This window comes from Lissotriton helveticus, chromosome 3_2 (genome assembly GCF_964261635.1).
Source record: "Lissotriton helveticus chromosome 3_2, aLisHel1.1, whole genome shotgun sequence".
Lineage (NCBI taxonomy): Eukaryota > Metazoa > Chordata > Amphibia > Caudata > Salamandridae > Lissotriton > Lissotriton helveticus.
Genome location: NC_136062.1, coordinates 466362733 through 466379392, shown reverse-complemented (window position 1 = coordinate 466379392; position 16660 = coordinate 466362733). Strand labels below are relative to the sequence as shown.

The following is a 16660-nucleotide window of genomic DNA, read 5'->3' as shown; positions in this document are numbered from 1 at the left end:
AGCAGTGGTGCAGGTTTATTTTGCACAACAAGTAGCAATAAGGTGGGTCATCTTACGGGCGATCCAATGCGGCAGCCCCTCGCTGACCCGCATGCCTAATGAGCCCTTCTTGCACGGCGAGTCGATGCTCTGACGGTGCAGTCCATTATCACTTTCTTTCGTTCACTCCCGCCCCCCCTGTCAGGGCGGAGCGATGAGGCACACCCCCGGTCGGTTCAGGCCCCCCGACCGCCCGAAGGACTAACGGGGCGCCGACGCTGTTTCCTGGAACCCCCTCGGCTCCAGGTTCTTGGCTCAGGCACCCCTACTGTGCCAGGCAGAGGTATTGACTGTATCCTTCTGCCGCAGAGGTACCCCTCGTGTCCATCTGCTTCCAGATCGCCCTGTGACTCCGCCTGCAACACAAAACAGACCATTAACAGTTCAAAACATGCCTGCCGCTCTGCCGCTGGGTCTGGGTCAGGGAGGGAACAGCGCAGAGCAGCCAGGAACGCGACGGCAGGAAAGGCCGAGCCTCGCTGCCGCGCTAATTTTAAACCCCTTAGGGCCGCCCCTCCCACCAGGTGACCCGCGCCCATTGGACGCGCATGCAAGGGGGCGGCCAGGAGCTGCCGTGCACCGTTTTGCTCGCGCGGAATGTGGGACTAAGATGCTGTCTCACTTAGCTCCCCTTCGCGTAGCGCGAGCCAGCGGCATAGTGCCCACACTCCCAGCGCTTACTCCACTTTGCGCACCATAACACTTACATACCAAGGAAACTCATGAGACAGATTTGTGGGAAAGCAGTGGTGCAGGTTTATTTTGCACAATAAGTAGCAATAAGGTGGGTCATCTTACGGGCGATCCAATGCGGCAGCCCCTCGCTGACCCGCATGCCTAATGAGCCCTTCTTGCACGGCGAGTCGATGCTCTGACGGTGCAGTCCATTATCACTTTCTTTCGTTCACTCCCGCCCCCCCTGTCAGGGCGGAGCGATGAGGCACACCCCCGGTCGGTTCAGGCCCCCCGACCGCCCGAAGGACTAACGGGGCGCCGACGCTGTTTCCTGGAACCCCCTCGGCTCCAGGTTCTTGGCTCAGGCACCCCTACTGTGCCAGGCAGAGGTATTGACTGTATCCTTCTGCCGCAGAGGTACCCCTCGTGTCCATCTGCTTCCAGATCGCCCTGTACTCCGCCACAGCTCTGGAGGAGGCCCCCGTCGATGACAGAGCCCCCCACCACCTCCTACTTTCTGTTACTGCTTTCATCACTTGTATCTCTCTGTGTCTCGCCGCATTGGTACCTGTCAACAAGATCACTGGCACCCTGCTGCTGTTAGGCACTCTTCTAAGTCTAGGAGAAGACCTCCATACCCAGCCCAGACAAGTGCACCCCGTCCTTTTCGTAATAACCCACAGTCCTTTCCTGTACACGCATGCCTGATGAACCCCAGGCCTCTCCTCTCCATGAATTTTTGCATGGCCCTGTTGACCCTCTTCCTGCCTTGCTCTAAGGCAACAGCTGATCGCGCTCCCTTCCAGGCCCTACGGGGAACAATCTCCAACCCTATTAGCTCGGTGGCACCCAATTTGTTCGAGTGGCAATAGTGTCCCTCTGCATGGCCACTTATCCCTTCTGATGCACTGTAGCTACCTCATGTATTTATTACCTATTGGCGTTATTTTTTTTTATTTTATTTTTTTTTTATCCCCGCACATCGCATTCGTGATCTATTACCGAGGCACCCTTCGCCTTGAACCCACCATTGCCGTTGTAACCCTATAATTTTAAGCCCATTATTCAGCTCTCCTCCTTTCTTAAGCCTTCAGGTGCACCTCTATCATAGTACCCTTCACCGCACCACTATGGATATATCTTGGCACAGTTCTTAGGACACGCCCTAGTTACATAAGCCGCACCTCTGATGGGGATTGCTTAAATACTGTTCGTAGGCCACACCCTTAGTTACAAAGCCACACCTCTTGCAGAGATTCCTTGGCGGTTAGTGTTTTTTGTCCGGACATATTGTACGGGGGATCGGCAGGTGACTATTAGCGTAATTGTATCTGCTGAAAATGGCAAACCAGTGATACTCGTCAAAGCAAGGTAGTGGGCTTATGAAGGACATGTCCAGTGCTGCATACATGACTGTGACTGTCCTGGCAATTCACTGCAAGATCGTTATCTGAGATTGGTTAGAGCATGCACTAACATGGTGCCCGTAGCCGTCAAATGTCATTCCCAGTTTTCTGTTGTATTGCAGTATTTCACCTCAAAATATACTGTACTTTCACTTGTGACCGTGGTTTGCCTTTGCTGCTTGCACAAGTGCCACCGTCCTCTACACTGTTTGTTGTTAGGCCTGAGTATCTAGCCCATATTGCAGTATTTTACCTCCACTTGTACTTAGTCTCTCTTGCAACCCGCACACTTACCTCCCATTGTACTTAGTCTCTCTTGCAACCCGCACGCTTATCACATATCCTTCTGCAATGCACTGTTTGCTTCCTCATGTATTTTGTTTGCTTAACAATTGCCACTTTACCTTATGTAACTTGACGTCTGCTATTGCACTATTATTCCCTGTTATTACTTGTACTTATTGTGAAGCGCTCCGCCTTCTGGTAACGTCCATGCTACATGAAACGCATAATAAATCAAATAGCAAAAGTTGACCTCGAGCAATTGAATAACTGCCTCAACAGGATGACGTGCTTGTCAACCATGCATTGCCTAATATATTTTTAACGTGAGAGCCAGGAAGGGGCCGTGCCACCTGCTAGAGCACTTGGTGTGCAGAATCTTTCCTATCATATTTGAATATATGTGCATAGAACTAATTCCTTCTCCGTAAGGGGCTGATAGGCAGGTAGCCAGAGGGTGTCTATAGTGAGCTATTACAGTTGTTTCTCACGAAGCCTTGTCGTGAATGAATTCCTTCCTTGATGAAAACAAGTTCATGAGCGGTTTCGACTGGCGCCCCTAGACAGTTTTAATCTGCCGTAATACCAACTTTGTTTGAGCCTGTCTGTGCGCTGCTAGTACAACCAGATAATTAGCTAATAATCTGTTATATAACCTATCAATGAATGAGTGCTCCATGTCACCTACCACACACGCGCCATTTATGTACCACCGGAGCTCGCTCCTACCAATGGGTGCATTCCCAATGTATAATAAACTCGCTCTGACCAAACGATGGAACCGTTTAAAATTAACTACAGCAGGTGTGTGACGTAGTCAGTGAGAAAGACACATAAGCTAGCCTGAATTGTCATATACACTTCGCTTTAAAACATGAAGACACCTTTGCGTCATAATGGTTGCCAGGTAGATGTTGTAATGCTTTCAGTGGCATTGGACCCGGCTAAATAGGGCAACATATACTATAAGGATGGAGTGCTATGTCAGGGTGCTGCACGTTTAGTTGAATGATATTGCCTTAATATGTCAAAACATCCGAAATGGACAACCTGTAGTGCTGTGGTTTACTGCATACTCCTGCCGAGCCTTTTAGGATTACATGTGTGTGTTAGACACATTTGGAATTCTGCTTGCATTTAACCTCGTGCCAGAGCCTAGTGGTAATTGCAAGATAATTGCTTTTATTTAATTAATTGGTTCCAGCCATCTGCCCATTACACGTGCCAAAGCCTTGTGGTAGTTGCAAATAATTGCTTTTATTTAAGTAATCCGTTCCAGCCATCTGCCCATTCCACACTCCTTCGTCCCTGCTGCCCTCGCCGGGAGACGAATATGGCTCTTAAAGCATACACTACGGTGCTGCCGGTGGCAACCAGCAATGGCACAGCACACGTGACTCCCTTACTGTAAGACGGCCAATATCTGACATGGATATGGCAGCCACTTAGCAATGGGATTCATGCCAGGGACTACTTATTACTACCCCAGTAGAAAAGCTACCTTAAATGTTAGATACATTAAACTAGCCCTTTGAGCCCGCTCGGGCGTTGCGCGCCTGCTTCCTACTTACAGCTATTGATCACTTCATGGAAGTCACTTCTTGGAAGCCCAGTACAATGCATTTTACTAGGGTCTACCCAACTTCAAAAGCTACTCTAGCCCCTCCCACCAACTGGCTAGTCGGGCATCGTATGCTTCGCTGAAATTGCATACTATACCTTCCGTTAGATCTCTATCCTAGAGGGTGGGAATGTACATCGCGAACCCCAAGCAGACCTGGCTGTGTGTATGGCACTGTGCACCTAAATGGGTGCTGTATGACATTTTTTCAACACATTGCCAGAATTTAGTTCTGGCCCGGCCGCACTCCCATACATTCCCTATCCCAATATAGCTATTATCTAGATCAGAATCTCGCATTTAGAAGACATTAGAACTAAGGGATCTTGACGGTGATTTCAGTTTAGTTTTTGTTATTGATATGTGCTTACATTGTTTAAGCAACTGGTATAAATGCCCGTTTCAGCAAAATTATTTTCCCAAGGGTAAGTGAGACTCGTTCCGTTTCCGTAGCTGCATAGCAACCAAAAGCCCGCTAAGCGCCTGCTGTTACTATCTTTATTACCTTGATGCCATAAGTTTTATGCCCCGCAAAGCCAACTCAGCCTTTCATCATTCTGAGAACTACTTTGAGTCCCTTGTAATTAAGCAATGGTCAGTAACCTTTGTTACGCCGTGAACGCAGAAGCCAGCCCTCTGATAATATTCAGGCTTGTGAGTGATACGACTGTGTCACGACCCGCCAGAGTTAAATCAAGCCTGGGCACGAGGGATGCCCCGAAGCGGGCGGAGTGATGTCAGAAGCGAATGGTAGAATGCCGACACCTGGAGGGACGCATAGCTCGAGTCGAGAGAGTGTCAAGACTACAAGACTACGGCGCTGGGGGATATGTAGAATACAATTATTGATGGCCCTCCGTTTCTACCTGACTTATTTGCCAACTCCCAATCAAGCCCTATGCCCAACCCCATCTGTGGCCCGCTGAGACATGTATTGTTCTTAAAACGCGCCTCGCTTTGAGGGGGGGTCCTTGTGGTGCTTCGTGTAATACACAGCCACGTACACAGCTAGCGCTCGAGACCTGTCTGCGCACGCGCCTACCCGAGGAGCACAGCGGTGCACATACAAGTGCAACAGCTATCTCCAGATGTGAAACCTTATATCTGGGCGTTATGTGCCGGCTGGAAGTTGTTTGTCTGAACTGCAGAGGCTTGACCCTCCCTGAAAGAACATTCATCAGCACACCCGCTGTCCCAAATTAATTTGCGTGGCCATCTGACCTTTAAACAGATTACCACCAGTCCAGTGCCAAATTATCCTAGACAAATTGATCCTAGACAGAGTGCAGTCACGTGTGACAATCTGGCTGAGCATCGCGTCACGTGGCCTTTTACGCTCCCTTCCAAAACTGTCCAGCACTCCGAATGATCCCAGACCCTTTATACCTGGCATAACCCCACAGCGTTCCTGTGTCCTACCTCCTGTATGAACCACCAGAAACGTAATACTCTGAAACCGCCCCGGCACACTTTTCACAGGACTTGTGCTGCGCGTCTATTAAACGCACACATGCCCAAACTGACTGCTTGTAAGCTCAGTGTTTGTAAACCTAAGCACTGTTAGGCACATATACATTAAAACTCCCGAATCTTAGGCCGAGCTTGAATGAAGTTGTGCCTTCGTGCTGGTAGCAACCCGAGGGACAATCGGAGCTAAATAATGTAAACACACAAACTGGGTGTTCTATAACACTGGATAGTTGTGCGGTGCCCATGTTACCCTTTGTACCATAGTTTAGCGACTTATATGCAAGTTAAATACGCACTGAGGGGTGTGCCAGGTTCATCATGTTGTATGGGCACACAGGCACTATCACTCTGGCCAGCAGGGATAAGTGCATAGAGGGTTCCCCACTCCAACCTGTCATTATTTACATGGCCGGCTTTGTTTCGAATTCTAATGAACCTATGCCGGCGCGTGCTCACCGGAGTGAGAGAAACTGGGAAGAGATGGCTTTTGATACATTAAACGTAGCGGGATATATGATTTCAGTACTAAGCTGGAAAGTTAGCGCTCTTTTTCATAGTTTAACTAGCAGCTCCACTGAAGATTTGGGAAATGTCTCTCTCGCCGCCAGCTGCTTTTGCAGTGGGTACTGTGACGTCACAATGCAGCTACACTGTAATACAGTATTGACGTACAGTAGTGATACTATTTTCTTTTTACTGATCAGAAGTGATGTCTCACCCAGAGTGCTACACATATATTACAGACAGTTATTATACAGTTCTTGCAGGCTTCCATGTGTTATAGCTGCATGGCATCTATTACTCTAGTGTATATGCCACACAGCGCCTCGACGCTGCTGCAATATGGCATATACAGTATTATACAAACATGTGAACATGGTGCTTGGCAAAAGACCCTGCTCTGAATATAGCATTGCTAAATAGACCGCAATAACAAGCAGAAAAGACACATAGTGCTGCGATGCGCCTCGTCACCCAACTGTCAGTCGTGGCTTTTTATCAGTCAAGTCCAGCGCCAGACGTGTGTGCGCAGCAGTAAACTGGGAAGAGATGGCCTTTAAAAGATTAAACGTCGCGGGATATATAACCCAACGTAAGCCTTGGCAGCGCTAGGGTAAAAATTGTGACTGCTACAGTATGGGATGATTCGTCTTAAAACTTGTAAAGCAGGAGCCACGCGATTTCACGCTCCAATTGCGACCTCGGGAAAATTACTGGTGCACGCATCAGCTAACAGGGGGTCGCGCACATTATAGACAGACTTGGTAATGACCATCGCTCGTGAATCACTCGCGACGTACCAGGGGATAGGCTGGATATTCTCGTGTGCATTAATTATGTCAAACGATAAAGCGCCTCGCCATGGTTGGGGAAGTCAATGAACTGAAATTCCTGGGTGCTATGTGCGCCCTCGGTCGGGCCGCATGCAGCGGGCTCGTTGACTAACATTGCTGGCTGTTACGTGCGCCCTTGGTCGGGCCGCATTCCGCGGGCTCATTGTGGTCGGGCAACATTACATTTATGTGGGTCCTTGGACAGCTGCATGTTTCGAGGCAACTCCGCGTTGTACTTATGGGACCTAGAGTCCCGCCCACAGCCTACACTCTACTGTTGGATGGCACGACTGCGCAACCAGTCACTGCAGCCTGATGTTCCAACTGGTCGCCCAGTCCACGTTTCGAGCGCGCGTTCCGAGCCACAGAACTACAAATCCCAGAATGCACAGCACATGCGACCTCATGTGCTTGGAAGGCCGGGACTCGCGTGTTGATCAAACCCAGCACGCTGGCACACGCTGCCCTCCCAACCCAGTGCAAACTTAAATTTGTCAGTTACAAGTAAATCTTGTCTTCTTTCAGATGGAGTAACATGAATAGTTTTATAGCAGTCCAGGCACCACCCAACCGTAAGGTAAATGAGTTGGGGCAGTGATGCACGTGGGCAGCTTTTCATGTTCGAGGGCTGTATAGGGTCAGTTTACTTTCCCCTTTCTACCCTGTAAATCCGTGCTTATACCGTCAGGGCATTCTCCTCTTTCCTTCCTGTTTACGGAGGAGGTGCAACGATGTAACTTAGGTCAAGCTAATCTATCTGCGCTTGAATTAAAACCGCTGTGGTCGCAGTGCCATATGGTGCACCGCAATGTGAGAAGTCTCATGGACGCTGCAAGCACAGCTGGGACTCTCCCTTCATGGGCACAGTGCAGGCAGTGAAGTTAAGGAATTAACCCCCGCCTGGGGGTGCTGTTAGAAGCAGAAGGGCGTGATTCAGGTGCAACGATGTAACTTAGGAATTAAAACCGCTGTCTTCCTCTTACAACCCCCCCTCGCCCCGAGGTGTATGTATGAAGGCATGCTCGCAGGGGGTGGAGGTGAGTCCTGAACAAAAGACCGGTGACGACGGCCGAAGCTAGTCTATCTGCACTTACTTTAAACTCTATCTTCCTCTTACCACCCTCCCCTCGCCCGAGGCGTATGTATGGAGGCAGGCTTGCAGGGAGTGAAGGTGCGTCCTGAACAAAGGACCGGTGGCGACGGCCGGATATGGCGCCAACCCAAGACCTGTTCACTGAGTAACGGCACACATCTCGTGGCACCGAGCTGCTACCGTGTGTTTCATTTGTAAATTAACTTAACAGTTAGCAGCAAAAGAATACGACTAGGAACATTTGGAGATAGGTCACCGTAAAAGCCTATCCACTTTAAATGCTCGTGAAGTTCACTCTCCCTGTGTACGCTACGCGGACCGGGTTGATCGAAGCACAGCGAAACCTCCTCATGAAAAGCACGGAGGCGGTCCGGTGCTGGCAAATCCATTAGTTAAACTTCCGGCTACATAGAATTTATTCCCCCGCCGAACCCGATCCCTTTGCGTTGCAATTTAAAGGAACGGCTGGTTACCCCACACCCCCTGGCTTTCTAACTATCCGCGACCCGCCACCACTAACCCCCCCCCCCCCGTGGCCGATATCACTGGGCCCCATACCACCTGGTCATGCCCAGGGACGGGGCCGGAGGGAGGCAAGTCGGAAGCAACATACCTCGATAACACGACGCGACGCAAGCCGAGAGCAGCAACAACGCAACAGCGCAGAGCAGCCAGGTACGCGACGGCAGGAAAGGCCGAGCCTCGCTGCCACGCTAATTTTAAACCCCTTAGGGCCGCCCCTCCCACCAGGTGACCCGCGCCCATTGGACGCGCATGCAAGGGGGCGGCCAGGAGCTGCCGTGCACCGTTTTGCTCGCGCGGAATGTGGGACTAAGATGCTGTCTCACTTAGCTCCCCTTCGCGTCGCGCGAGCCAGCGGCATTTCCAAAGATCCCACCCGGCAGAGCAGGGGACATAGGGAGGCTGCTAAAATCTTGGGGACATCCTAAAGTTTCTTTTCTGGGAAATGCAACTCCGCGGAAATCTGTGTAGTGCAACTCCACAAACTCTGCCCATGCCTGCTCTATATGACACTGGACTGACTATTCTGCGCTGTCGAATTGCTTTCTATAAACCTTAACAAGCTTTTTCCTTGGTTAATTTAGCGTGGTCAATGCTAAACGCATCCGAAAAACCAAAAAACCAGAATGGGCGGCCACTCTTTCACTCATTTGATGTTATTCATCCTTTGGGGATGAATGTTGTGCTCTAGAAATAAATAAAATAAACAAATAAATGAGGTCTTCAACTGTGCTGGGTCTCAGAAACGATAAAAATGACAACATTTTGCAGCAACGCCTTAGCAATGCCTTACTCTTCTCTTCAGTATTCTTAGAAACTGCACCATGTGTCCTTTCAATCATCTCATAGAATGCTTGTCTGTGTCCCACAAGCGGACTCTATCATTTGTCCTCCTCTGACTAACAATACCCTTGAGCAGCCTAGCTCATACACTGGGCTTAACACGTGAGGCAAACAGTTGGCTGGTTCTGTAATGAGGAAACATGCCATGTGGGCAAGCAGAGCACTGTTTGCAAAATCTAATCAGACACATATTAAATAGGAGAAGCCGACAATTGGTTGCATAAGCAAGACAACAAACACAAAAACCTAATCTTACAAATGATAAACCAGACAAAGACGAGAGTCTGACTGCATGGCGTCCTCTATCACTTAAAACCCAGGCGCTGGTATGTTTTAAAAAAGTTGTTGGCATAATGCAAATTGGCATCAGGGGATGCAGGCAGCAGTCTACTGATTCACTAATGGCTCCCCCTCCCCTCGCCCCAACACTAGCATGTCTCATTCACAAAGTCGAAGCTGCTTGTCATGGTCAGCTTCTAGTTTGTGAATGGAAACCACTCCTTTGTAGTACATGTTATGTTTGCACAACATTTATACATGTCCTTCCATCATGTTCCCGTCATGATTCTTTCATGCCACTACCTTCTTAGGAATCACATGGATTCACACTGTGGACATTGTGATTCACAAACTAATTTGCTAAATGATATAGTCTCAGTTTCCTGAGGTACTTAATTTCCAATGCTGAGCTCTATCAATATCAGGTAGCGTCTGGATACCCTCTCAGGTTAGATTTCTATACAAATCAATATAATATAGCAGAAAATGAAATATACGGAAGAAGTTCTACTGTAGATAAAGTGCAATATTGTCTCAGGGTCCAGTTAGCAGGGTTCTTGAGTGAGGATGTTGGGTACTAGTCCCTTACACGTTTTTGGAGCATTCGTAGCTTCTCATGTAATGTTCCACCAAGCCAGCTCTTACAGTGCACAGACAGGATCAACCCTTCAACACTTAGTTTCCCTTTAATTCTGCCTTCACCGGATCATTGAATGGTAACTTGGATTGACCAATTTTATCTATTTTCTTTACCTCCCCATAGCTGGATAAACTGAGCATTCTTTCTAGTCAGTCTACATCAGCCATTTAATTATCCGCCAAATCACTTCACCTGTCATGAGTCCAAGCCTCTTACACCAGCCAGTGATGACTAAAGATCATAGCCGGAGGCTAGGATGGTGATAACACTGACTGTAGAATCAAGAAGGGTATGTCATTGAATTTAGTAATAAAAGAGTATACATCACTGAGTGTAGAGTTGAGGGTTATATCATAGAATCTAGAAGAGGGTTAAAACTGTGAGTCTAGAATTAAGACTTTTGTAGCCCCAATACTAGAACTCAGAGCAACATAGCACTGAGTCGAGAATAAAAAAGGTTATACCACCAAGTCTAGAATTGAGGACGTTGCACAGTCTAAAAATAAGAGGATTATAGTACAACATCTACAAATAAGACGGCTGTAGATCGAAATCGAAAAATCTAGAGTTTTAGCTCCAATTCTACCATTGAAATGGCTGTTACATTGAGTCTAAAGTCCAAAAACTCACTACCATTCACATGACACACTACTTTGCTTTCTATCCCTGCACCTCACATATTCAGCTGTCTAACCTGAAATCCTGTAAGGGTCACCTTAGTAGTTTTAACTGCACGCATGTGTTTACCGGTTCCAGAAGGGTCTTTGCTGTGCCTGGTATTTAGGAGCTTCTTATATCTTCATTCTGGGCCTGTCTTTGCAAGGAACTAGCCCCTTATAAACTCCAGCTCTTGTTGACATACTCTGACGCAACTGCACACAACTTAGAGCAGCAGAACATTGTGCAGCCATTTTACCTAAAATGCAGATGAACAGATGTAAAGTTCAGGGAAAGAACAGGAAACATCATGGCTGCAAAGAAGCAGGTTCCCCATCAGTGAGGTTCTGGCAAGGGGAAGAACCAGTGGGGGGTCTGAAGAGACCAGCTTTACTCCAGGGGTAGTAAGTATTCCTTTTGCATGCTGGTATGGGTGAAGACAATCTTCTGACACAACATTCTCATATGTGAGCTGTGGTGTTCAGATAGACCCACTGAGCAGAAATCAGTCAAATAACTGTGGATCATCATAAGCCTAATGACTTGAATGTTGACTAAATCTGAACTGATTGGAAGGAAACAATGTTTTATATCAAATAGATCTAAACCTGTCATGTACATACGTGGCTATCTCTCTGACCACAACTATCAACCATCTACTGTAAGGTGTACCCCTGACCAACTCCACAACTGACATTTCTCTCCCTCTCTTTTATTGCAGTGAAAGCCTAAGAAGAGATGCTGCACACATTGACTCAGAGAAGATTGAATCTGCCAGATTCTCCATCTCAAGAGAAGAAGCTCCTACATCATTTTGTTACATCGTCTGACACGTCACAAAGTTTTGAATTTTCATCCTGGTGATGTGAATAGAGGCCCTCATTTAGAGTTTGTTAGAAAGGATACTCTGTCACAAGAATTAGTAGCTATTCAATCCCCCAAACCTGATTTTCCAGGCTCAATTTAGGGTCCCAGAACTGCCATGCTTCTATTGGCGAAGCACCCATTGGCTCCCCAAGCAGAAACCTTGGACAGATGGAAAATGGGCCATTTCTTAAAGTGTCTCAAGCTGTCCACTCTGTTTAGAGTGATCATTCTGACAAACTTTTTTCCTGTTCCGGACTGCCTGGAAAGCCTGGAGGCCTCAGATATGAAACCAAGGCAATGACCTCAGCATCCCAGAGTGCTTTGTTTTTAAAAAAGAAGTGCTTGCTTCGGGAGGCTGTTTTTGAAGAACAAATATCTTTTCCTAGCAGTTACATTAAACATAGTAAACACACATCAGAGCGTCTCAGCAAAGTTTTAAATAATTTGCCCAGTTACATTATTCCTGGACATGCTATCACTAGCATGGCACAATATCCTTGTGCGGATATGACAACGTCTTCCACAACTGTGCATGCAAGCATTATAAGACATGAACTAACTTTGGCTGCTTCCGAAGCCTTATCGTGTTGTGCAATTTCGAGATATGTAGCAGACCCACTCACTTCTACCTCAATAAAAAACAGCTGTTTAGCTATTTTCTACCACAGTCCTTACCCAGAAATGATAAGCAGTACTGTGTCAAAGGCCCCTTCTCTTCAACACTCTTGGAGCAACTGGAACTGAGCTGCAGTCAGCCGCGTAACCTCTGGCCTGAAAGGCCAGTTGCGAAGACTATCCAATGAATGGTCAGCTCCCTGGTTTGTCATACCATCTGCCTCCCTATTTCATTTCATATTTATAAGTTTGGCAAAACTAGAGTCAGAATAAGACACAATAAGTATGGCCATAAATACCACGTCTCAATTCACATGTAGACCTTTTAGCTTTCATTGTAAACATTCCTATAAACATGGCAACGGCCATAAAATATGTCAGCCTGAATAGGAGAGGGCATGATGCTCACACTTCTGCATGTGTCTAGACTTCACACCCACTAATCGAAAGAGCTAAATGTGTCTGCAGGCAAGCACATGATAAAAAGAGAAGAGATTGCATGGGTACTGTCACAGTGCTCATGACAAGCAGCAGTCAGTGCTTCATCATACTGATGGGACACCTTGATCATATCATGGCGTGAATAAATAAACAGGTTCTCTTTGTTTCTACACAGATGTTTTGAATAGCTTCAGTACTGACAGCTTGGGCAGCACTCTTCTGCTAGTCTTTACAATGATGTGAATCCTCCTGACATGGCACATATCAGTGTTCCTTGATTGTCTGTCAGTATATTCAAGGTATTTATCCGCACTCTGACAGCCTAAATGAAGGGTGTTATTTCTGTGGGTGGTGGGCTTCTGCCCAGGGTGGAATATAGCTTCCTGTAGTTTGTCATGGTGGGATATAGGGCATATTTGGGGAGTAGGTAAAAACCAGTGTTGGCATAGCCGATAGGTATCGCCTTTGGATCCTTATAAGTGTTCAGTCAGAGCTATGCCAATATTTTTAAGCTATGGATAGAGCACTGTAGCTGCTGTGCAGCATGTTTAAAAAAGTAATAATAAAAAAGTAATATAAGTATTTTTGTTACCTTGTATATAACCAAGAAGATATTATGTACAACTGAATGACCCAATTAAAAAAAAGCATTATCATAAATAATGTCGTTGTTTATTTATCTCTGCAATGCTAGGAAGTGATTACTTCCTGGCTGTTCTAAAGTTGAGATGGTGCTTAGTGATGTTGAGGTGGTGTGGAGTGATGCTATAGTGGTGCTTAGTGATGCTATGGTGGTAGTGAGGCATGGTGAGGAGGTGGTGTTGAGGTGGTGCAGAGTTCTGTTTAGCTGGTATTGTTTTACGGAGATGCCTGTTTGATTCTGAGGTGATGTTGCGCTGTCGGATATATTTTTTAAGAGATTTTTTAAATTATACAATACATCATTTAAGTGCTGAAAGGCAAGCTCAAAAGAAAGCACTAGATGTTTTCCAGCGTCACCTATGTTGTTTAATGTGTGGGAAGTGTGGTATATAAATAAATAATACTGGATCTAGGTTTGACTGGACATAGCAATAACAGATAGCTCAATAAATAAGAGTCAAGATTCGAGGTAGTAGGAGTTTGCAGGTTTAATACAGCATAAAGGACAGGAACAGGACAACCTGCACAGGAATAGGATGGCAGCGCTGCCTGGGACAGGATTGGACTGGCGTAACATTTAATAACAGTGCACAAGCATATATACTAAAACAGTTGCAATTGCAATACATACAATAGGCGGAGCAGTGGGTGTGGTCAATAGCAGTCGCGAAAGATAAGGGTGAAAGTAGGTGTAACAAGAGGCGTATACATAGACATGTGATGTAAACGTAACAGAATATGTCATAAAGGGGGCGGAAACATGGAGGGGGCTACCTAAGGAGCCGGGACCTCTAACCTAATGGTGCGCACAAACTGACAATGACGTGTTACTAGGAGAAGCTGGGGGCTATGAACTCTGTGCTAGGAGTAGAGACTGAAGTCTGGAGAGTCAGGGCGACATGTACCTAAACCCTATCTAGTATCTAATGTTTAGAGAACATGTTGATATAAACTAAGAGTCAGGAGGGGAGAGGCTAACAGACTCTAAGACTGGAGCATGCATTATTCTACATGTAGTGCGTGATGAAGAATATTAAATGACCATTAATACAGTATTTCTCTTACATGGAGACGTAAAGGCTAGATGATGACGGAAACTATTGATGCGATTCAGTAGCTTAGGAATGCAGAGAAGGAGGGCTGGACTGATAACTAGAATCATAACATACTCTTGGCAGACTCGTAGGCAGAGCCAGGCTGAACCGGGCACTGTGAGGCAGGAAGTAAGTGAAGGGTCGAGGATACAGGTGGGGGCTGTATCGCTCCTCAGCGAGGGCTCAGGAGACAGGAGCTGAATCTGGTGTCCAGGCCCTTTTGAGGCCTAGAAACGGGGACTTTACAATGAAATAACGTGCACACTGAGAAACGTGGCAACGTAACTTTACATAGGCCTGATATTCATAGTATTCACGAGAACTGGAAACTGGCATACTAGAGATGGACACAACTGTAATTGCGTCTTTAATCGATCATGGGGAATACATATGCATATTAATCATGCACATATAACATAAGATGGGGAACACGTAGGGACACAGAACATGGCAAAATTTACTTTTCCACATTCCCTCCTTGTCACTACGTTTCCATCAGGAAACATCAATATTCATGATACCATCTATCATTTCATACAGTATCATTTGCTCGTCTCGAATTTTCTTGGAACGGGATTTAGAACGGGACTTGGGACTAGGAATACAAGAGGTAGCACAAATGCCACAAATCGCAGGGCCACATTGTATACATAGGCAGCAACTGAATATGATCGCTACTGCAATACCCAGAAATGACAATACTTTCCATCCCCAGGCGGAAATTATATTCCAGAACCAACCGGACCATGTCCAGGTGCCTGGATCTTGATGTAACATATGGGCAATTTTATGGAGTCTGGTTTAGCTGAATAAACAGACGGCGCGTTATTAGGAATGAAAATGCAGCAACTAGATCCGATGACTCTACATGCCCCGCCCCTATCGGCCAGTATGACGTCAAGGACGAGACGATTCTGGAGCACGACAATTCTCATAAAGGATTGCTCCTCGGTTAAGTTACCTAGAGCAGAAGTAGTCTCAATCACTACTGCTTCAAGGGTTCTGGTTAATCTACGTATCAGTTTACTATTCACGACAGTACCTAAATAAGGGAAGACACCTTTATTGATATCTATATATTGTTCTAGAGCAGTTTCAGTATAATCGACAATCGGGAGATCTCTCTTGTGTCTAGTATGTACTAGGTGGGAATTCCTATGGTAGTCGGGTGGGGCTAGAAAAACTGGTGGCAGTAGGAAGGCAATGTAACAGGTTCCCTCCCAATCGAGGGGCAGACGAACATATGCGGTCTGACCACAAACAAAATAAGAATGGCGTGAAGCTTTGAAAATAGATTTCCCACTGTCACTATACTTGACGATAGTAGTACAATCACTATGTCCTACATGTACGGAACCATTCTTTCGGACACATAATTCACCTTTGACTGGTAATACTGACATAGCAGGTAAGTCTAGAGTAGTATCAGACTGAACATTCAGGACCATGAAATTCGAAGAATAATTACCTAAATTATAAACTTCATTTTCTAGATCTAACCCTGTTCTGTGGGGAAGACCTTGCTTGTCTGGGAAACATGTACTGTTAAGAAAAGACATATCTGTTGAGGATGACGTTAACGTGGACCATGCTCCACACGAACCATTATGTGAAAATGGATAAGGAAAGAGTGGCAGAACTCCCTTCGGTGTCTGGAAAGGGGGGAGTCGACCACACACCCAACAATTAGTGGCATTGCTGGTCTGGTGTGAATAATGTAACATGCGGATAAAGGAATTATTACGCATAGCAAGACGATATGAGAGTTCATGAGGAGGTAGATCACTAAACGTGTGCTCTACTGTAGCAATAGAAGACTTATTTACATGAGAAACTGGAAAACACAAATAAAATGCATAACCTGTGCAGGTAATCATGAGGCTGAAAAACAATATGAAACTTAGAAAAACGATACATCGGATTGAGTTTTGACTAACTCTCTCACTATGGGGGTCTATTTTATACATGTCAGAAACCGGTCTAACCGTTTCACCTAGGGGAGGACTTAGACAATCAAACTGGCTGACTTATTTTACTAGACCTTAATTTTAGCTTATACTCCTGTTGCGGAGTTTTCTCTAACAGGGAGGGTTTAGTATCATTGTCTTTTGCGGGACAGTCCTTAAGAATAGTACTTTGG

General features: G+C 46.3%; 2 protein-coding genes across 2 annotated transcripts in view; both read left to right on the top strand.

Moving 5' to 3' along the window:
* LOC144826406 (embryonic protein UVS.2-like) overlaps window positions 1-11691 on the top strand; it is a 146805-nt gene extending 135114 nt beyond the window's left edge. Inside the window, exon 14 of the mRNA XM_078684718.1 lies at window positions 11583-11691. Within this exon, the coding sequence (XP_078540844.1) occupies window positions 11583-11691 (109 nt within the window). The remainder of the gene's footprint in view (window positions 1-11582) is intronic.
* LOC144826405 (astacin-like metalloendopeptidase) overlaps window positions 1-16660 on the top strand; it is a 174138-nt gene that overhangs the window by 3679 nt on the left and 153799 nt on the right. The gene's annotated exons all lie outside the window — the stretch shown is intronic.